Below are 21625 nucleotides of genomic sequence, written 5' to 3' on the forward strand. Positions count from 1 at the left end.
GGCGTTCCCTCCAGCCCCACTCCTCTGTAGGGTTGGACCCAGGACCCAAGGCCTGTCTCTCTCCTCCAAGGAGGTCGCCTCAATGCCCACCCCCAAACGCAGGGCAACAAATCAAACCGGGCTGGGGGAGCTCAGACCCCAAACTCCAAGCACTGTAGGCTGGGCCAGAACTCCACTGCATCTGTGTGTGTGTGTGCACTGCCCCTCCCTGAAGTAGGGAGGCTCCTACCAGGCCCCTGCCAAAGAGTTGATGGAAGGACACCGCTGAGTGTAGACAGTCGGACCTGGGGTACAGGGACACGTGGAGCCCAGGGCTTACCCCGCCGCTCGCTGTGGTTACTCTTTAGTCCCGAGAAGCCTCAGGGGATGCTTGCGAATGTGGGCTTGGTGTATCAATACAGCACAGCCTCGGAATTAGCGCTTGGGCTTACAGACGTGTAGGCTGTGCTCTCCAATGTGGTAGCCCCCGGCCACACGTAGCTATTTAAATGAAGTTAAATATCCGATTCTTCATTCACACTAACCTTATTTCAAGAGTTCAACAGCCATATATGGCCAGTGGCTGCCACAGAAATAGTGCAGTGTGGTCTACTGGACAGCGCTGGAGAAAGGGCTGATTCTCTCTGAGAGGCTGTGTTCAGAGCCAGGCTACCTACAAACCCCTTTCCCCCAGATCCCTCAGATGGACTCAAGGGGAGAAGCCCCAGAGGCCTGGACTCAGCTGCCCCAAGCCCCTCACCTTGGAGCCCCTCGCCCTTAGGAGGGTGGCAGTAGGGCAGCTCTCAGATGAGGTTTGACCAGAGTTGCGAGAGGAGGCCTTTGAGAACATGGCTGTGTCCTTGGGGCTCCTGCCCACTGCCCCGTGTCTGCCCCCCTCAGGTCGTACGGAGACCTGCGGTGCACCCCGTACTGCTACATCGACTCCACACCCTGTCGCTACTTCACCTGAGGGCCGCCGGGAGGAGGCGGCTACACCCACGGAACTGGCAGCAGCTTCTCCACCCTCGGCAGACTGACCTCGCCCTGTCCTGGTCCGGTTTCCACCACCTTCATGCAACAGAAACAAGGACAAACTCTTGCTGCTAAGATGTGCTTTTAACGCAGTCCGACTGGAAGAAACTAGGACCACTGCATCCTGTCTTAACCCCGAGTACCGGGCCTCTTCCACACGCCCATCGCGACCCTCCGGCCAGACCGACGGCCTGCGGGGCCCTCCCTTCCGAATATCGTGGACTTGGCTTTGCACTGTTAGGCACACAGACTGTTGGAGATTGCTCCCGTCCGCTGGGGGCATCTGGGGCACAGGCCTCTCGTCTCCTCTGACCTCTGGAAATGTGGGCATTCTCACCTGGCAGCTGGCCGGGGCTCCCCGGGCCTGGGAACCACAGAGCAGGGAAGTGGGCTTGTTCTTTGGGGGTGGCCCCCAGATCTGGGTCCAACTAGGGAGCCCCCCACCCCGCAGCTAACCACAGCCCAACGCGGCCTCGTGTGGATGCAGCTTCCCCAGGCAGAGCCCCAACTGTGAATAAGTACTGAGACCGCCGCCAAACCCTGGGGTGCTGGGGTGCTTACCGTGTAGACGAAAGCAGAGCAGTGGCCTTCTTTTCGACGTTTCCCGAAGGGGCTGCTCTCGAGGCCTCCCCATCCCCGGTACCATCCTGACCTCCTGGCTCTGCGCACTTGGACCTCCGTCCTGTGAATGTCCCACGTGTCCATTTCTCCTTCAGGACATTGGCTAGCAGGCCAGCCACTGGTGTTTCCTGAGTCCTTAGGAAACTGCCGCCTGGTTTCCCGTCTGGGCCCCACGATTGAGTACATGCTCCGGGCAGAGACGGCATCTGTCCTGGGCGCCAGCTCCTGGCTGCCTGCTGACTCCCGTGAGCGCTGTGACCTCCCTCCCTGTCTTCATGGTGCATAGTCTTGTCCTCGTGTGCGTGCGCCCAAGCCCCCGTTTCTGCAGGATCGTTAGCCCTGCGTGTCTGTGAGCTGCCTTTCATCACCGTATTTCCTGAGTGAGGCTTAGCTTTGTTTGGGAAAGACGTCTTCCCCACGGCAGACCTCAGGTGGGATTTGCCCATTTGCTACCAGATGGAGGGACACTCCTGGGCCTGTGTACAAGGCCTGCGTCTTGGGCACTTGGCATTGTGCTGGTGGCCAGTCGTGGGCGAATCAGCCCCGGGGTAGGTGGACACATGGGTCAGTCTGGCTCCCTCCGCTTCTACTGCAAGTCCCGGGCTGATGTTCCATGGCCCACATCTGTCCCATGTGAAGCCACCACCTTCATCCTGGCATCTCCGGATGGGAAATCAAGAAATAAAGGCGGTGTTCCTCCCTACTGTGGCTCTCTCTTCCCTGGCGGTTTGGGGCTGGTGTCCCAGAACTGCTGGATGGGATAAGGGCTCTGAAATCCAGTCTGCTTCCAGACTCGACAGAGGGTTCTAGAATGGGAAGCAGTCCTGCTCCCTCAGGGATGAGGGAGGAAACTGAGGTCCAAGGTCACCAAGCCGGGTCTTGCTCACCCCCAGCCTTGCTTTATGATCTTGCATAGGACAGAGTGGAAGTCCAGTACTGCCCTTGGACCTGGCCAAGAGTGGCCCAGTCCTGGGTCCCACTCCTTGGAGGGCACTACTCTGGCCTTCCTCTGGCCATGACCCTCCCCAAGGGGCCACGGTGACACTTGCACACCCCATGCTGCAGGTCCCAGGAAACCCTAACTCTCCACCCGAGTGGTCCTGAGCCTGCTTCTGGGGCCACACAGCCCTCTCTCCGTGCCTGTCCTGACTGTGGCTCGCATACACCTGTAAGCGTGAGGGGTGGCCAGGGACAAGCTGTTTTGCAGGGGTGGTAGACGGAGCTTGGAGACACAGGCCGCACATCCTGGCGTGAGACGGGCCAGGGGCAGGGAGGCCCGCTCTCCTGGTGCTGCCACAGAAAACTTTGAGGCATCTAAAAATTCCAGTCTTCATGAAAGTGTAAGCAGAACCTATTTAATGCGTAACAGTTTGTCAGTTTGATCCTAATGTGAATACTCAGACATTTCGTGTGGGAGCCACCATCTGTGCTCTTGTCCCTGGACCCGGCAGTATTAGAGGGGGGCCGCCTCCAGCTATTTCTAGGGAGTGTTCTGAAAGGCTCAGGAAATGAAAGGATTCAAGGTCACATGTGTTGAGAATATATATAGTAATAATAGTCATTCTCCCCCTTCAGCATTCTGAAATGAAAAGATGAAAGATCGGGGAAGGTGGACCCGTGCCTCCCCTGAAACATTAACTCCGCGGCATAGGGAGCAGCTTTGCCAGGAGCACGGACACCTGTCAGCAGGCCAGGCAGCCGCAGAAACACCTCCTGGGATCATCTGCTGGTGGGAGGCCCCCCGTTCATACTTGGTTCATCACTTCCCACAGCCTCAGTTTCCTCATCTGAGAGACTTGAGACAGAGGTTGAATTTTCCAACTCTAACCGCTGGCGAGTGTGGATTCTGCCCTCCAGCTGTGACGGGGTATGTCCTTGGAGCGGTGATGGATTCTGTTGGCTACTCTCAAGCTGTCACGTGGCATGGCTGAGAATATGACAGGGCCTTCAGATATTGTCACCAAAGGAGGCAGTGTCAGTCCAGATGCTTTTGTCGGCAAGTAGCAGAAAATCCAACTTAAGTATGATATAAACCACAGGGTAGAATTTATTGGCTCATATAACTCATAAGTTCCAGGAGTGGAGTGGCGATCAGGCAAGGTTCAATCAAGGCTTCCACTCCATTTCTCGGCTTGCTTTAGCCTCTCAGCTATTTGCATCTCTCCTGTTAATTCAGTCCTTAGGGTGGTCACAAGCTGACTACTACAGTTTCAGGCTAACATCTGGACCTTGTAACGTCCCCAGGAAGAGAGAACATCTATTCCAGTGGCTCTCAAGAAGTTTTTTTCCCCCCAGGAGTCCCCAGCAAATCTTGCCTTGAGCCTTGTTGGCATGTTTTGGGTCACATGGCCATTTGTGAACCGGTTCCTGTTGTCAGAACGCTGCCTGCTGATCAGATCACAGCTGGGTTCCTGAACCCAGGGTGGCAAAGGTTTTAAGATTGCCCTTAGGCCACCCCCTGGGGATTTGCCAGAAGCATACAGGCTGTGCGGGGAAGGGGTGGCTGCTGGACCGGATATATTGGGGAGCAGGAATGGGGCAAATGTGACAAACTTGTAAGCAAAGTAAGGTCTCTGAAGGGAACTTGGTAACTGAGATATAGGAACCAGTGCCTGGGAAGATGGTAGGACAAAGTTTCTGAGCGTCTTGGGGCAGACACATGGGTCCATCCATCACCCTAATAGGTAGGGGTGTGGAGGGCACATATGGGTCAAACTGCTTAAGATTCTCCAAACCTCATTATAATCAGTGGGCCAGCTTACACCCCAGTGACTGCTTTACTTGGGTTGTCTGCCCCAGCCCTCCTCTGTAGTGGAGTGAACCAATTTAAATTTTCAACGAAACGCAGATCTTCCATTTGTGTGGTAGCAATGGGCTCACACACAGCTCGAGGCCCCTGGCGATGCACCAAGGAGATCATTACACTAGAGCAGCCCAGTTACCACCATGGGCACAGAGGGTCCAGGGTGTGGGCTGGTCCCCCACCCGCATATTCATTCTTAACCATTCTGGGAGGGGTGCAAACCACACAAGAGGGGTGAGTTAAGGATTCCCCATCCCCCCTCACCCAACCTGCCTGCCCAAGAAATAGAGGAAGAGGACTCACACTGCCTGTGTCAGAGGGGCATTCTCTCTTGTGGCTCATTTGAGTTCCTTTCAGCCCCAGGCGGCGGACTTTTAGACAAGCCTCCGAGAAACCTCACCAAAGAAAGGAAGCAGCTATTTCCCCTGCCCTCTCTTCCCCCTGCCCCACTCCCTTCACAGGAAGGTAAAGGGGCCCACGTCACAGTGAACTTCTGCCTCCAGTAACTTCTTCAAAGGCAACGATGAATTTTGTCTTTGATGTTCCAACCCATACACAGAACCACACTCCATGGGTGCCCCACCCCAAGTCACCCTCATCCAACACCTACCTAGATGGGAAGTTCAAGGCAGTCATCGTGGTCATGGGTCATCACTTGAGACTCACCAAGGGTGTTGTGTCCTGGAGCAGTGGTTCTCAAGCTTTAGGGTTCATCAGAATGACCCCGAAGGGCTTGTCATTCTGACTCAGCAGGTCTGGGGTGGGGCCTGAAAATCTGGGTTTCTAACAAGGTCCCAGGGGATGCTGATGCTGCTAGACCAGGGACCTAAGAGCCTGCCCTGGGGAGATGTCTCATCTGAGAACAACTGCAGAAGACTAGGCAAAAAACACAGGGAAGACAGTTGGGGACTTCGGGTGGGTGGCTTTTTTATACTCGTCATTAAAGCCGGGGGGAGGTCTATGTCCCTTCCTCTTGAATCTAGGTGAGCTTCTGACCAATAGAACACTGCGGTGGTGATGCCTGTGCCTTCTGGGCTAGGTCATAAAAGGCCATGCAGCTTTTCAGAACACCTGTCCTAGGGGGAGGCAGCCAGCGCGTAAGATGGCCTCCCTGAGATGGCCTTGCTACAGAGGCCATGTATGGCCCCAAATGAGCCTGCTTCCAGCCACCCACCATGCGCCAGACATGTGAGTGAGGCCAGCTTGGACTCGCCACGCCTGCCCATCTGCCAACTGAGTGACCTCAGTTGAAGCCACAAGAAGCAGGATTGCCCAGCCAATCTCTATCCTAATTCTTAATCACAAGATTCCATCAGATCAAATGGTGGTTGTTTTAAGCCACTAAGTTTCGGGGCAGTTTATCTTTTAGCGATAGGTAACTAGAGTGGTGCTTTGGGTTGGAAAGGGTAGGTTAGCAAACTACACGCAGTGTACAGAGTGAAGTGCCCGCCTAGAGGAGTCATTGGCTTGGGCTTGGCGCCCTCTGCAGGAACCACGAACACAAAGCTGTCTTTCTTACCTCTTCTGGACTTTTATCCCTCTGGCCAGGAGAAAAGCCAGAGCCCTGAGGGGCCTTAGTGATCACGCAGCCCAGGGTTCTCAACCAAGGAGGAGACATGGGGTCCATGGAGGCAGCAGATGGATTGCAGTAACTGCCCCAATTCCCACACCTCCCGGGATCCAAAGAACTTTGCCACTCCTCACATCGATTTCTGGAGTGTATCTGCCCACCAGCCCCTTGATTCTGAACTTGGCCCTGTGACTCGCTTTGGCCAATGAGATGCCAGCAATTGTGACAGGGGTAGTCTCCTCTCATCTAGCTCCTCAGCTTCTGCTGTGACAACATGCCCAGGCCAGGCTGCTGAGGGTGAGAGACATGGAGTCGACCTGAGCTGCCCTAGCTGTGAGGGCTGAGGTCATCCTAGACCAGCTAAACCTGTCAAATCCCAGGCACAGGAAGGAGCCCAGTCAAGACCAGAACTGTCCAGCCACGTCCAGCCTAAACTGCAGAATAAACGCTTATTATGTTAAGCGTCAAGCTTTGGGAGGGTTTGTTACACACTGCTGTGGTGGCAATAGTTACCTGAGGATCAACAGTCCCTTAGGTGATGGACATGCACCACTGCTTCCCCACCGAGAGTCCTGGCTCAAGTCTCCCATTTCCACCGGAAGACAAGGGAGCGGGTACAGGATAAGCAGCAGAGGATCCCTGGCCTAGTTCTCCGAACGCGTCATTGTCTTCAATCCAAATCTACTGAGCACCCAAGAGGTAAAAGACGCCACAGAGAATTTAAAAGGAACATGGTCACTTCCCACGTAGGGATTTACAGCTATCCGGGCGCCAAGACCACAGGATAGGTGTGGGCGTCGCTGTATCCAAGGTGCGGAGGGCAAGCAGGAGGCAGGACCATTTCCAGACTGTGAGTGTCGACTGGGGGTCAGAGGTGTACACGTGTCCTTCTGTGCAGCGTGGCATTCCAGGTGGAAGGACTCTAGCGAGCTAAATGACTAGGATACATGTCTAGGGATACCCCTGCATGGTTCCCGGACCCAAAGCTAAAAGCCTGCCTTTCCAGACCCAGTAAAAAGGCCTCAGGTGCCATGTGCCTTGCTAAAGCCACCCTTTAGTTTTGAACTTCACACCTTTTAAAACTGAAGTATACATCCTAATGATCATAAACACCAAATTAAAAGGGAATCAATTTAGGTAATTAGGCTTAAGCACAAAGGATTCTTAAAAGAACCCTACATTTTTCACTGATTCCTAGATTGATTTCTAGTAAGAAAATAAAACCCACCAAGACATGAAGTGTATTGCTGACCTTCATTTTTTACTTAAATATAGTGATCTTTTACGAGAATAAACCAAAAACACTTTACAGCAAATACTTTACATAAATATAAATGTGCATGTCTACCTCATAATCAAGCAAAATAAACTTTCAGGCACATAATTTTAATAATCATTAAAGAATGAGACAATGAACCCAAGACAAAGATAACAGGAGCAACAAAAAGACATTTCGTAACGCTTCAATTGGTCTTGTCATCCAGCCTACTGGTTAAGGCCTGAGTTTCATGAATCCTACCTTCCTCGCCAAATGGAAATATTCAATTTGGCTGTACCCAATGTATAGCCACATAACAGACGGTTACTCTCTCAAAATAATGTAATAAATACATCACACGCACACACACCGCACCACACCCTACTTAACCAGCCTCTCAAATAGGGAAGTAATAAGGATTTTGGAATTTTCAAGTTTTCCCACCACTGAAGCACATACATATTAATTCCACACATAGAAAAATATGACTCTGCTACAGAAATGAGTGGCATCATGAGAAACCTCTAGCTTGTTAAGTTTCCCCAAATCACATCTTTACTGTGGCTTGCTTGCCATGGCTCCTCAGGTGCTTCGGACTTAAGTCTTCACACCTCGCCGTTCGAACCACAGCGTGGCAGACGTTACACAGAACAAAGAAAAGGCAATTTTAACAACTCAGTTAGAGACTTCAAAACCACAAAAATCAGCATGGATAGCTTCCAGCTGTCTCCAAACACCTGGAATGTTTCCTCTACGTCTGCCCTCTGTGCTCCACTGGCTGGTTCTCTGCTCCCTTCCCACCAGGCTGTGAGCATCTACAGGTCTGTTCCTGGGCACCCTCCAGGGAACAGAGATGACCACGACGGTGCCTGCTTTGAAGGAGTTCACACCAACCAGACCTCAAGCAAGAGGAAGGTCCATGTGTGCACACAGTACTCCAGCTGGTGAAACCAACAGAGGAGGAGTCCATGAAGGGGGCACCCACAGAGACCCCTGAGTGGGGCTGGGGGAGGGGAGAGTGACAAGGCACAGAGGCAGGAAGAACAAGTCCAGTTTGGCTGGCAGGAGGGCACTCGTGAGAAGTAGTTTACGAGGCCAGATTCTTCATTTCCAAAAAGATAGGATTCCTTACTCTGCTGGGTAAAGCTGGAGGGCTTGGGGAGGGAACCGCCAAAGACTTTTGTGCAGAGAACAAAACGGGAGCTGTGCTAGCAGATGTTACCACTGTGCAGGGCCGGGCAGGATGGATGACGGGGAGAGGGTCTGAGCTCAGCGAGCCTAACTCACCAAGCCCACTGCCACCTGCAAGCACTTCCTATAGAAACAAACATCTTGACCCGACAGGCCCCAAACCGCAGTTTTGTCTACATATATCAAGACTCTGGGAGGGAAAAAAAAAAAAGAAAGAGAGAGGCTTAAGTAGATATTTATAGTTCAAGTTCCTGAAACCTGCCCCAGCGAGCAAGTTAAGAGCAGTGAAACAATTCTCACATCCAATAGCAATTCAAGTCTCCCAACCATGACCTTTTGGCTTCCCTGAGCTTTCATTACCAAGGAATTAAAATGTAATGATCAATTCATTATAAGTAAGCTCCTACATGCCATGAAATCCACTGATGTCTCATAACAGGCTGAGAACCCAGCACAGGGCACTGGCGTGGACCCCTGAGTGGCACCTGGCAGAGTGGCGTGAGCGTGCTGCCAGGCCCCCTTCTGCAGCTCACTGGGGTCACTGTGTGGGTCTAAAAGGTGACTCTGCAAGGCTCAACTCTAAGCCCCCACCATGGATCATCTAATTTCTTTCTAGGTCCAGACTGCTTCCCTCCACTAGCTGGGGAGGGAGAGGCCACCTCGAGGAAGAAAAATCACTCTTAATGTTCTTTATACCACTGAACCAAAGGAGACAGAAATTTCTCAGGACACAGTCATTCAAATTACAGAAATGGGCTACTCCATACTAATTATGGGACGACTTATCACACATTTGCTGCATACAGACCATTTACTAGTCACCAGTTTCCTGCAACAACAGATTCATCTGGAAACTGCACACTGCAGAAGGCAACCTGTGACTTTCTTCTAGCTGCATATAATAAATACAAATCAGTCTGGGAGTCAGGCACAAACAGTGGTACAAAAGCATGAACAGAAAAACCTTATCAAAACACGTGCTCGTTTCACACGGCACGACTCCTATCCAGATTCTGGTCTGGAAACCGGCTGCCAGCTCATTTGCTCAAAGAGGCTTCTTCACCTCACCTCTCTACCATTCCTAGTCCCCCAGTGAAACCTACTGAAAGAAACACACTCATTACGGATCCACATGGAACTAAAAGCTTCAACTTAATCGAGTCACATGCATCAGCACAGCGGCCGCTGGTTTAATCTGCTCCCCTAGCCTCATGTACTTAGGGACTGTTTGGATCTAAACTGGAGCTAGAAGTAGCCAACACTTCTTCCTTTTGGAATCCAATAAAAGCTCCAATGCACAACTGTTAAGTCCCATGTGTACTTAACTAGAATCTCTGGTTCTAGTAAGTGAGATTCAGGGGCGGGAACGGTGGGAAAAGCCCGGACTGGGGGCAAGACACTAGCCCTAAACCAGCACTGCGCAGACGAGGGGCTGAGCCAGCAGAGCTCCGAGGTCCCCCCAGCTGACCCTCTCGGACTCCCTCCTGAAGTCCGTTTCTACACAGGCTTGTCAGGCTGGGTCAGACAGAACTTCCTCACCACTTTGTGTCAATAATTGAAAGTGGTTTAAACATGCATCTATGTTGCAGTTTGAGGCTTCCCTCCCTGCCCACCCCTCAAAGACTGTGTTTCATTTCACTGGTGCAGACCATTTGGCGAAGCTGGTGGCTGCTGAGGTTTACAACTGGATCACTGGCTAGGTGAAGAAATGGCCTTTGAGTAACCTAAACCAGGGCACATTTGTCTGTTTTTCGTTAACAGTGTTAACCAAATAAGAGATATAATTCTGTTAGCTCTGCTACAGATCTACTTAAAACTTTGAAACGTGACATTGTTCAAAAATTACACGAGAAAATCACCCATCACCGCTATGTTAAAGACATGCACATCTGAGCGCTCCAGAGCCTCCAACTCCTCCTACAGTCACTGATCCTCACGTTTTCCTCTCGGTGTGGACTCCACGCTAAAGCAGCCCAGTCTCGCAGCAGATCTGTGCACAAAAAGTTGATTTCAAAAGATCCGGCTCTAGTCATCACTGTCACTGCCAGACTCACTCAACTGCAAGTCATTTCCTATAAAGAGAAAACAAAATCAAACCCAAAGTACCCAATTTAAAAATGACTTCCCCACGGTTCTTTGGTTGACTGCCTGGGCTCTCACACTACAGTAAAACCAGGCCAGTTCCATTTAATTAGGGAGGAAAACCGATTTGGCTCAGTGACAGAACTGGTGCAGTCAACGTTTTAAAGGAATTGCTATTTTTGGTATCTGCAAAGCACAGCAATACTGCTGTCTGGGATAAAACAGGGGAGGGATAGGCTAGACATACGTGTGTCAATAAATAACAAAAAATATTTATAAATGACTCACTGTCTAGTAGAATTGTTCATATTAAGTTGCTTTATAAAAGTGAAAATAATACCAAGTTGGGCTTCCTGTTAAGGAAGCTGAATACTATTTATACTGTGCATACCACTCATATACTAATCCAGTACCCCCCTGACCCCTCTGGCCAGAATCTTCACATTACCTAATACCACAAATTTGAACTAATGAGCTCTATAAAGCCTCAAAGTTTTGTCCAGTGTGTGACATTTAGGTTTTAGGAGTGAAGAATGTAAGTTTTCCCATCTAATACGATAAGAATAACAGGACCCCAGTTGATACCACTTGGAAAAGAAGAAAAGTGAACTTCTGTATTTCTGGATTACTAATCTCTAGGCCACCTCTCCTCAAAGTTTGTTCTGAGAACCCTGGGGTCCCTGAGACTCTTTCAGTAGGGTTCGACCTGAAGGCCTCTCTTTTCTAACTACACATCTATGTGATGTCACATTTTCTTCATATACTTCAACCTAAACAACTTACGGCAACAGATTGAATGCAGAAGCAGATGTAAGAATCCAGCTTTGTACTAAGCCAGATGTTAAAGAGATTGGCAAACTTTTAAAGCAATGCTACTCTTCATATTAAATATTTTTTTCATTTCGAAAATTTATTTTTCATAAAAATGTTATTTTTCTTAACAGGTGATGGTTTACTGTTGTTCTTTTAGATGAATTACTATTTTAAGTATTTCTCAGTTTTAATTTCTAATATGGTAAATATTGATAGATATAAGCTACACACACAAAAGCTCTCTGGGGTCCTCAAAAGTTTTACGACATAAAGAAGTCTGAGACCAAAAAAGGTGACATCTGCTGCTCTAGACATGGGGAAGGCGATGGGATCAACACCAGCTGACAACCTCCAATCAGCAGAGCTAAGCGCCATCACTTACAAAGAAGGTGACATGCACATAAACAGGTCAGTGTAATGGAGCTGAAATCCCAGTTCTGAAATTTCTTATGCAATCAATTTGACCCAGGTTCAAACTGATCCATTTGTTTTTTTGGGGGGGAGAAGATATAATACACATTACCATTCAGAAAAACAATATTATCATTACTCTGTATGTTTTCACATTAGGGTTTACCAAATTTGCACTATTTACTGTGATTTTAGGGCTTATAAATTGGTTCCAGTTGACGATCCTGGTTTAAATAACTCCAGTACTTTTACTGTATATGAGGTATGCAAAGATTAAGGTCTTGCCATGGAAGAGCTGCAGGCCAGGAGGACTTGGAGCTATGAAGAGCTAACAGAAGTTTAAGGCGCTGGTAGGTAGGTAAGAAGCACTGAGCCATTTTTGGCTCTTTTATTCTAAGGAATAGTTTAGTACTGACTGGGCAAAATGAAGATGCTGAGTTATAGCCAAGTAGCTGTCTGGTCGTTCTCCACTGTGAATTCCAAACTCGCAGTGTGAAACTTACTCTCCCAAGCCAACTGAGAAGAGCATCAAGTATACCCTGCTATCCAGAAGCTGGGCCTGTGTTAACAGGATAGCAGATAACAGCCTTAACTGACGTCACAAAAGTGTTGAACTCACTCAGATAGTAGAGCAAGGCCCAGCACAGTGGTTCTCCACTGGCACTGATTCCAACGCCACAGGGGCACTTGGCAATGCCGGGAGACATTCTGGGTTGACACACTGGAGGAAAGCAGGAGGTGCTCCGACACCTAAGTGGGTAGAGGCCAGGGATGCTCTTTACCGCCCTACAAGGCTGGGGCCGGGCCTCACCTCAGGGGTTTACATGACGTCTACAGTGCGGAGCTGAGAGTGACCTCTGCCCGGCCCACAGGAGCAGGGTTACCTAGGCTAGCTTCCCTGCCACTGCCTCCTGACCTTCCAGCCTCCTCACAGAAGTAAGACCGGAAGAGAACATCCAACTCCAGGGAGTCGGGAGAGAGGAGGGCGCAGAGAACCTGCACTCTCCCCACCTCCAAGACAAAGACATTTGTTTTTGTTCTCCCCCACTTTGCTTTACCACCAACTGCGCTCAAAGCCACCAGATGCTATAATGTCCCTCCCTTCCCTCCTGCGAAGGCTAGCTGGTCGCCAAACACCTTCTAAGGGCACAGTTTCCCAACTCTGTGGGCTGTGGGATACCGCACTCTGATGGCACTGGGCTCTCAGGACTGTATAAAACCTGGAGGTGGGGGACTGGGTGGGGGCAGGCGGCACCCCTAAAGCCTGGTATATGCAAAAGTACAGAGCCCTGCAGCTCACGTTTCAACACTTTCCAGAATTCACAAAACCTAATTTGTGCCAATAAGGAAAAGAAAAGAGATGGAACAGATTTCTAGTTTTGTGCTTTTTCTTTTTTTACTGTTCGGTAACTTACTCTTTTCTGCTTCAAATTGCCTTTGTCAGGACCCTTTCTTATGCCTTAAGTACCGTCAGGTTTATAGACTCTGGTGTAAGATGAAAAGAAGTTCCAGCTCTGACCTGACATTCCCTCTCCGACCCCTAAGCCCCTGCCTCGGCCCAGAAGCGGGAGCGTGCACTTACTGAGGGTGCACATGAGCTGGTTGCTTCCTTGCAGCCGGCCGGTTCCGTTGGCGACGGCCGGCCTGCTGTTGTAGGGCTGCTGGTGTGACGGCTGCGGAGGGGACACGGGGCCGCTGTCCTCGCCTCCACTGCTGGAGCTGTCGTCATCGCTTCCTGACGAGCTCTCCGAGTCTGAGGAGCTGCTTGCACTGCTGCTGCTCATCTGTTCGATGATGTCCACCTCGGCCCTCAGCTCTGGAATAAATGACGGGACGGGGGTCAGTGCATCCAGCCTCTGTAAACAGTAAGCTGGCAAAACCAAGAGCAACGAGGAATAACTGAAAATGAACTACTGCTTCTTGAGTCTTCAAAGCAAAACCAACAAACAAAAACATCTAACACATCTCCAGAGAGACAATGGAAACATTTAATTCACCCAAAATAACCAAAAAGCAGACTGCTCCAGGATAATGATTCTTCTGAGAAATGAATTAAGTCTATTTTGCCTTTATCTACTTTAAAAAAAAAGAGTTATGAATTATGGGATTAAACACCAAATAAGAGAAGAGCAACATTCTGCTCGTGGGCTCAAAAATACCTGACCAGGAACTGGAAGGTCTGAGCTCTTGCTCTGGATCCACCTCTAACCAGCAGGGAGACCCAGGTGGAAGGCAATGAATTTTCCAAGATGCTCCGGAAAAAGGAAGGGCCACAGCAGACAGCCTCTGGGGGCCTTTCCAGCGTTCACGTTCCACAGGTAAACAAGGCTTGCAGGAGGAGCCGTGGTGGCTGAAGAAAGATGGCGGGACGACACCCCTCCTCTGTGCTTTACACATTTGACTTACAGCATGCCTTCAGGTACCGCAATGTTAATAAATGTAAAGCAGGGAAGGAAACACATGTTCTACCTGACTATTTTAATGTGAGTGAGTACATTAACGATTCACCATAGGCCACATCAAGGAAGATGCCAGATTTTCCTGTCCAAACCTACCATGAGGCCTTAAATGACTATGGTTTCTTTAAGCATAACTGGCAACAACAACCTGTCATGGTCCAATTCCTGTTCGACTAAAGTGAAAACTTCCATAGACAGCATTCCAATATCCATGAGAAAAAAAAAAAATCCAGAGGCTTAAGAACTGTGTACCACACAGAGAGTGATCTCGTTTGTGAAAAGACAGTATTTCCACAGGGTGGAAAAGGCAAACTTCCCAAGGGCAACTTTTTATCTTTTCCTGTTTACTACTGTTATGGGTTTAACTTTGTTTCACAGAACTTCACAAATATGAAATATAACACTTACTTTCATAACTTTCTAAGTGTCTGGACTAAAACCATCCACTGTGTGGGGGAGACAGCCAAGGTGAGTGCCTCTGTCTTGGTTTTACCTTGGAGAGTCTGACCAGACCTCCAAGTCCTTCTAGGCCAGCGTCCCCAGTGTCCCAGGCGCTATCATATTTATGCACTTTTGTTAATACAAAGCAGTGGTCGTGGAACTTAACCTAGACACTATACTAACATTGGCACACTTGGTTTTTACCCCCAGTACCTTGTAATTCTCTTCTTTCAAAGCCTTAAAAGGTGTGCTGTATGGACCTTTAGATGGCAGGCAGGCTTGTTTAAGCCTCAGGCCTCTAAGCAGAAAGCTGCAAAGACAGCCACAGCTCAGGTCACTGTCCCGGACTCTCCCTTGTCAAACGAGCCAAGTGGTAAACCTTGCCTCCATGGCCCGCCCCACCCCGCCCACCATCACCTGTGGAACGGCGGGCCCTGCAGAAACTGTTACGATGGTGGAGAATGCCCACGCTGCCGTGTACGTGGTCTCGTGATCTCCACAAAAACATCAATACCCTCCTCCAAGTTGCAACCATGGCTCCAGAAAATGCTCACTACCTCTTTTGATATCATCCAGCTGAGGTTCAGGTGAGGGGTTATCCTTCAAAGGAGAGGTTTTGGGTCCAACCAGAGGCTTTGTTGGAGCTCTGAATGGCACAGGTGGCGGAGGCGGTGGTGGCTGTGGTGGCTGTGGGGGACGCGCAGGCTGCTGTTCCATTCGGGCTTGGATTCTACTGCTCCCCTCAGCTCTGAAATGAGATATGGACTTTAAACTGGAGGGGCAAGAACAGTGGTTCTCAGGTTTGCCTCGTTTACCAAGCACCTGGAAGTCTCTGCAGAAGCCCAGGCTCTTTACAGCTTCAAAATACTGGTATTGGTTAATTTTATCACACAAACTACTCATTCTACTGCATTTCAGTTCTGCACCGTGCACCAGAGACACAGAGACGAATAAAACAGACTCGCTGCCCTCACGGAGCTCACATTTTATATCAAGCAGCAGGTAAGACACAGAGGTGGGATATAGTGCAATTACGAGAACCCATTTTAATAACGGAAAATGTAACTATTCACCTTGTGTGCAGTATAAAGTTACAAATACACGTGAGTTATTAAACTAGCTCTTGAAATACTGGCCTGTTAGCAATTTTTTCCATTACCTATTTACTGCTTGCTCATTTTATCACAGTCCAGCTCTTGCTGGCAGGTAGGCAGAGCACTCCACCTCAGACCAAGGAAATGCTACCTATTAACAATTTCTTTTGTAAATGGACTAGCTCAGCATTTTTCAAACTTTGGTGTCCACACAGATCACCTGGGGATCTTGTTAAAAGTGCAGATTCTGACTTAGTATGTCCTGAAATCCTGCACTTCTAACAAACACCTAAGTGATAAAATACTGCTAGTTCCCAGATGACACTGAGTAGCAAGTCAAACTCCCACAATCATCAGCTCTCAGAGGCCTAAGAGCAGCACCTGGTTGGTGGAGGTAATCAACACAAACACACTGTGAGTCACAATCTCACTGATCCTCAGTCTCGTCGTGTGTGTGTGTGTGTGTGTGTGTGTGTGTGTGTGTGTGTGTGTGTGAGAAAGGGTAACAACACTACTTTTTCAAAAGTTATTTGTAAAGATTAGATAATGCACGTAAAACATCTAGCACAGTGCCTGGCACGTGGTAATAAATAAATAAAGTACCCTCAATAAATGGTAGGTACTTTTACTTTTTGTGGAATGAGTAAAGAAAAATGGCTTGAGGAAGCATAAACAGAAAAACATTAAACACTCTCTTTAAAATTTAATTACTCTATGACAATAATTATTGTATCACGATATAAATAGAACCACTGGGTTACTTCTATTTACAGAATGAAACTTGACTTTAAAATAAAATCTAATTGGCTTCACATGACACGTGTAATGTCTGTTGAATTAAAGATTAAAGAGAGCTCATTGTTAAAAAAAAATAGACAAAGCTTTACTTTGGTGTAATAATGACCTCAAATGTACCTTGTAAAAATTTAATGTTTTCACTCTAATAAAGAATATATATTATTATTTTTTAAATTTTTATTTATTTATTTTTTTGCTGTATGCGGGCCTCTCATTGCAGAGCACAGGCTCCGGACGCGCAGGCTCAGCGGCCATGGCTCACGAGCCCAGCCGCTCTGCGGCACGTGGGATCTTCCCGGACCAGGGCACGAACCCGTGTCCCCTGCATCGGCAGGCGGACTCTCAACCACTGCGCCACCAGGGAAGCCCAAGAATATATATTATTAAATTATTCTTTCATAACTTTAAGTCTGTAAACTTAAACCTTATCCCTTTGGTGGTACTATATCAACCATCATGAAATTAATAAAACTGATTTAATCATACAGTACACTCCTTTCCGCAATGTTTTCTATGTTTCAGGTCTTAAAAGCATTATCTCTCTTTATTGCCTTTGAGGAAAAAATATTTTATTGACTTATCTGAGAAGAGAGAGGTGGAGCTGCTGAGACTGCCAACAACACGAAGCACCCAGGTTCTCACATCCTTATAAAATAACTGAATAGATAATGTAAATCTATAGAAACGGCACATTGATCTGTATCTGCTTCTTCACATACCTTGTTTTCTTGACCTGGATGCTGCTGCTGAGCTTTTCCAGCACATATTCTCCAGTGTCATGATTGATAATAAGCACACAGTCCTTCTGGTAAGGCCGCTTGTTCCCCTTGAACACAGTCATCGGTGGTGTGGATCCCTACACGCCACAAAAGTACAATTCAGACAATCAAACCAAACACACCAGTTATGCATATCAAAACTGAATTTACAGGTGGCTTTACCTCATCACATCTTTTATCAGAGTTACTCAAAAAGGAACAGAATGAACCGATTTGTATTTTAACTCCTGCTGGCTTCCCAAGCAAAAATAAAGAGGAAATAACAATACGGCAAGAATCTATGACTGTGCAACTGGCTCTAAGTAATCAAGAAATAAATATAAAAATTTTAAATTACTGTACATTTTTCCAGGGATTTGGGAAATGTTACAAATAATGGTAAAATGTGAACTGAGAAACATAAATTACGCATTATGTGTCTGACACTGAGAAGAGCTCTCACTATGAGTAGTAAAGCTAGTGAGTGACCTCCGTACTTCCTTGTAATAGGAGAGTCCAGGCTTCCCCCCATGCCAAGTAACCACAGAGCATTCTCCAATGGCAGCTTGTTATTCTGGCTGGTTCACAGTAAGTACATCATTCCATTCACCCGCTTAAGCCCTTGAATCACTACCCATCACTCTAAGGCCAAAGAAGAAAATCTTTAAACGAGCCACCTGGCCCTTCCACCATGCCCGGCTCCACTCGCCGCAGGCTCTGCAGGCTCCAGAGCAGAAGGAGCTGGCCTTCTCTCAGACCCAAGCTCTTTCTTGCAGGGATTTAACAGGGCTTCTGCCTGCAACATCCCACCCTCTCCTTCCCTTTTAATTATTCAACATTCAAATCTGCTCAAAGGTCACTTCCTCAGGGAAGCCTTCCCAGATTTTCCAAAATAAGTGCTACGCTTTCTTATATTTATTTAAACTCCCTAAGGGCAAGAAACGTGCTTGTTTTGTTCAAGCCTGTATTCTCAGTACCTAGTAGTGAGCCAGCACCCAGTAGGTGGTCATTAATATTTGCCAAATATAGCGTTTAATCCTCTGTATGGAATCAGAAACTGCTTGGCTGCTTGACTCCTTATTCATACAGTAAAAATTAAGAGTTGGAAGAGACCTTAGGGACCACTGATGTAACCTATTCATTTTACATTTGGGAAACTAAGGTCCAAAGGGAGATGATGGAACTTGCCAAAGGCAACAAGTAATGAGATAGCAGTTTGAACTAGCAGACAATAAGTTTTCCCCAGCACAAAACTTCCCAGGTCTCCCTGTCCAGAGCCTTTTCATTCTATCACTGGTTACCGAGAACTGATGTTCCAGGACAGGGCTGGGACATGCACTGACCCATGGTCATTAAGAGTATTTTTCTGATCCTTTGGGCTTTGGGATCAGAGCACCGCCTCGGGCAAGGCTTCTCTATTCAGCTTTTAACTGGGTTCCTCAGCCCTAAATGGGCTGAAGGCTCTGCACCTCTGGTTTCTGGCTGAAACCACCAGCCTGCACATCACCCCTTGCCGGACTCACGACCCGTGTCGACCCAGCTCCTGCCCTCTGCACTCCCAAGCTGCTGCTTTACATCCGCAGGGCACCTGGGCCTTTCTCTCTGTAGCTGCTGGGGGGAAGCTACGTGTGTCTAAGGGAGGGGCCAGGTGTCCACACAGGAACCTTGTCTACTTTGGGACAAATGGGGGAAAAGGGAGCTTGGGGAAAATGACAAAGAATTATGTTTACTCAAGTACCTGGGAAGCATGAATTCTACCCTGCCCTACCCCCCAAATTCCTTTTTCCCTTATACTGGCACTTCAGAAATCTAGAAATATTTAAATAGGAGAAAAATCAAATTGCAATAACAGAGAATATGAGGGTTCACTGTGATTCCACATTAAAAAAAACAACAGTGGGATAAAACCTACAGGGATATGCGGCAGCGTAATTGTGACTTCATCTCCTTTGCCGACCTGAAGCTCTCCTTCACAGGAAGTGTCTATAGATGCCGGCTTAAAGTCATCTAAAGGGAAAGGAAAAAAGCATTTATCCACCAGGTTACTTTTGCTAAGGGTTTGCAGGCCATTCCCATGTAAGAACTGAAACTTTTTATAACTCAAATAAATGGAAAATACACACCACTTAGAATTTTTCAGAAAGCTATTTCATTGTGGACAGCTTCTCATATACAACAGCAGACAGAATAATACCATGAGCTGTGTGTACCATCGCCCAGCTTCAATAATTACCAGCTCTGGGACAATCTTGTCTCATCTATACCTCCACATACTTTTCTTCTCATTCCCAGTGGATTATTTTGAAGAAAAAAGGCTAGAATTTACACAACATTTTATTAAGCAAAGCTATCCCCTTCTGCCAAGTGACAGATGAAAAATTAATGTTTTATTATCCACAATGAGGTGTTTTACTAGGGTTATTATAACGATCAAAAGGAACAGAGCATATTTTTAAAATCCTGTGACTGTAAAACCCAATATGAAATATGAAAAGCCATAGCACAATATAAGCTGATTTCATTTTGATAGGAACTGGCAAAGTTAGGATCTGCCACACTCCAGTTCCATAGCTTTAACAAGGATTACTCCTGTAGATGTTTGGAGCAGAAGGTTGAACTGTATTTCCAAAGGTTAATCCTGCCCATGTTTCTGAATTGCAGTTAAAGCACAGCATGAACAGCCACCTTACTCCCTTTTAACACAAACCTGCCTCAAACCACAGGCCAGGTGCTTCTGTGAAGTGTCTTATTTACATTCCACATTGCCCTTCACTCTGCTAAAACATCAAATCAGTAACCTGCTCAGTAAATGACGCTCTTATCATATTCCCAATACCCTTCCTCTGAAAGGGCTGACCTGTTGTCAGTAGGAAGCAGAGTAATGGCCCCGCAAGTGACCACAGGAAGATAGAACTGCATTATCTAACACACCCTCTTCCAAGGTGTTGAGTCACGTGTAGGAGGAGCTCCTCTGACAAAAACAAGTCTTAACCAGCACTGGGGCTACCAGGAAGGGAAACCAGGAGCCTGTGAATCACAGCGGGATGCTCAGTCAGCCAATTCTTCACCCAGGACACAGAGTGGAAGGGCCCTCTCTCAATAGGGTCTGTAATCATGGAGAAAAAGGAGGTCCAGCATAATGACTATCTCCACATTCCTTAGGCCTGCTCGCTCCTGCTTCCAAACACAGATCAAGCGCTAACTTATTCCTGGCTCTCAAATCCTAATTTTATTCTTCACCCACAAGGGACTTGGTCCCGAGGAAAAGTTGGGGTAGTCTAGGTGACCTCAAAAGACATCAAAATCACACGAAAAGCTAGCATGGAGACATTGAGGAGGGAGACTGATGAGGCACAGAGAGGAGGTGGATTCTGGGGCTGCAAAGGGGATGAAGCACTGCGTCAGGGAGGGCAGAACCAAATCGGACGAGGGAAGAACAGTGAGGAAAACAGGGAAGAAGAGAATGGAATAGTAGGGAGTGGACGCGGATCCCGAGGAAACAACAAGCGTTTCCTTGAAGCGTGGCGACCCCCAGTGGGGTCATGGCGGAAAGGCGGCTACAGAGAAGAGCTGGAGCCTGATGTGGTGTCGCAGCCTCTCAGGAATAAGAGGAGGAGCGTCAGTGCGCGGGAAGGCTGGACGCGGCAGGAAAAGGGGCCAATGGTCTTCGGAATAGGAGTTCGGTACCACGAGGCAGAGGAATAGTGGGAAGGTAGTAAAGTTCTGGTTTGGGAGTGAGCTGGGAAAAACCCGAGGTTCCGGCGGATCCGGGCTGAGAGGAAGGGAGCTGACGCTGGCAGGGCTCCCTGGACACCGGAGGGGCTAAGGGCGGCCAGGGGCGACCGTGGGGGCGCGGACTCACAGCGGATGGTGTGGAAGGAGGTCCGCGGCCGCTTCTCGAAGCTCTCCCCGAGCCGCAGACAATGCTCCTCGCGGTCCAGCAGCGGGTTGGCCGTCCCGTTCATGGCCCCCCCGGGCCTCGCGCCCGCACCGGAGCCCTGCTGGCGCGCCCGCGGCCCGAGCTGCCGGTACCAGCGTCCGGGGGAGCCGCGCTCCCGGGACAGCGCTCCGGGTCGCGCGGGGAACCGAGCCGGAACCCACCCGCGGCCGGAAGCAAATCCTGAGCCCCGCGTCCGGAAGGTGGGCGACTCTGAGGAAGCGGGGCTCCGGAACTTCCGGCGCCGAGGAGGGACTTCTGGGCCCGGAGCGGAAATGGTGGGGGCGGTGTCAGGGTAGAAGGACTCCGCCTGAGAAACCCGATTCGAGGCCTTGAGGGGCGGTTTGTCCACACGAAGGGTCATTCCGCTGTAGCTCC

At 48.7% G+C, this 21625-nt stretch overlaps 2 protein-coding genes across 4 annotated transcripts in view; one reads left to right on the forward strand and one right to left on the reverse strand.

Annotated features, from left to right (window-relative positions):
- COLQ (collagen like tail subunit of asymmetric acetylcholinesterase) overlaps nt 1–949 on the forward strand; it is a 63126-nt gene extending 62177 nt beyond the window's left edge. For all 3 annotated transcript variants that reach the window (XM_065876594.1, XM_065876596.1, XM_065876595.1), the window contains one exon: nt 880–949. In XM_065876594.1, coding sequence (XP_065732666.1) covers nt 880–949 — 70 coding nt within the window. The remainder of the gene's footprint in view (nt 1–879) is intronic.
- Nucleotides 950–10259: 9310 nt separating this feature from the next.
- Nucleotides 10260–21534, reverse strand: EAF1 (ELL associated factor 1). Its single transcript, XM_065876410.1, has 6 exons — nt 21173–21534; nt 19223–19317; nt 17272–17408; nt 15218–15408; nt 13343–13576; nt 10260–10526 (listed from the first exon to the last, which is right to left on the reverse strand). Exons 1-6 carry the CDS (start codon nt 21273–21275, stop codon nt 10480–10482), a joined length of 807 nt encoding a protein of 268 aa, XP_065732482.1. The 5' UTR covers nt 21276–21534; the 3' UTR covers nt 10260–10479.
- Between the last annotated feature and the right edge of the window lie 91 nt (nt 21535–21625).

Source organism: Phocoena phocoena, chromosome 4 (assembly GCF_963924675.1).
Source record: "Phocoena phocoena chromosome 4, mPhoPho1.1, whole genome shotgun sequence".
NCBI lineage: Eukaryota > Metazoa > Chordata > Mammalia > Artiodactyla > Phocoenidae > Phocoena > Phocoena phocoena.

What these genes read in the sequence shown, in the direction of transcription:
- EAF1 (XM_065876410.1), bottom strand. Translation starts at nt 21,275, where the DNA reads ATGAACGGGACGGCCAACCCGCTGCTGGACCGCGAGGAGCATTGTCTG. An exon ending in GCTGGATGATATCAAAAGAG is followed by an intron (nt 13,577 to 15,217) that starts GTAGTGAGCATT and finishes CATTTATTCCAG; the next exon opens with AGCTGAGGGCCGAGGTGGAC. An exon ending in CCAGCTCATGTGCACCCTCA is followed by an intron (nt 10,527 to 13,342) that starts GTAAGTGCACGC and finishes TTCTCTTTATAG; the next exon opens with GAAATGACTTGCAGTTGAGT.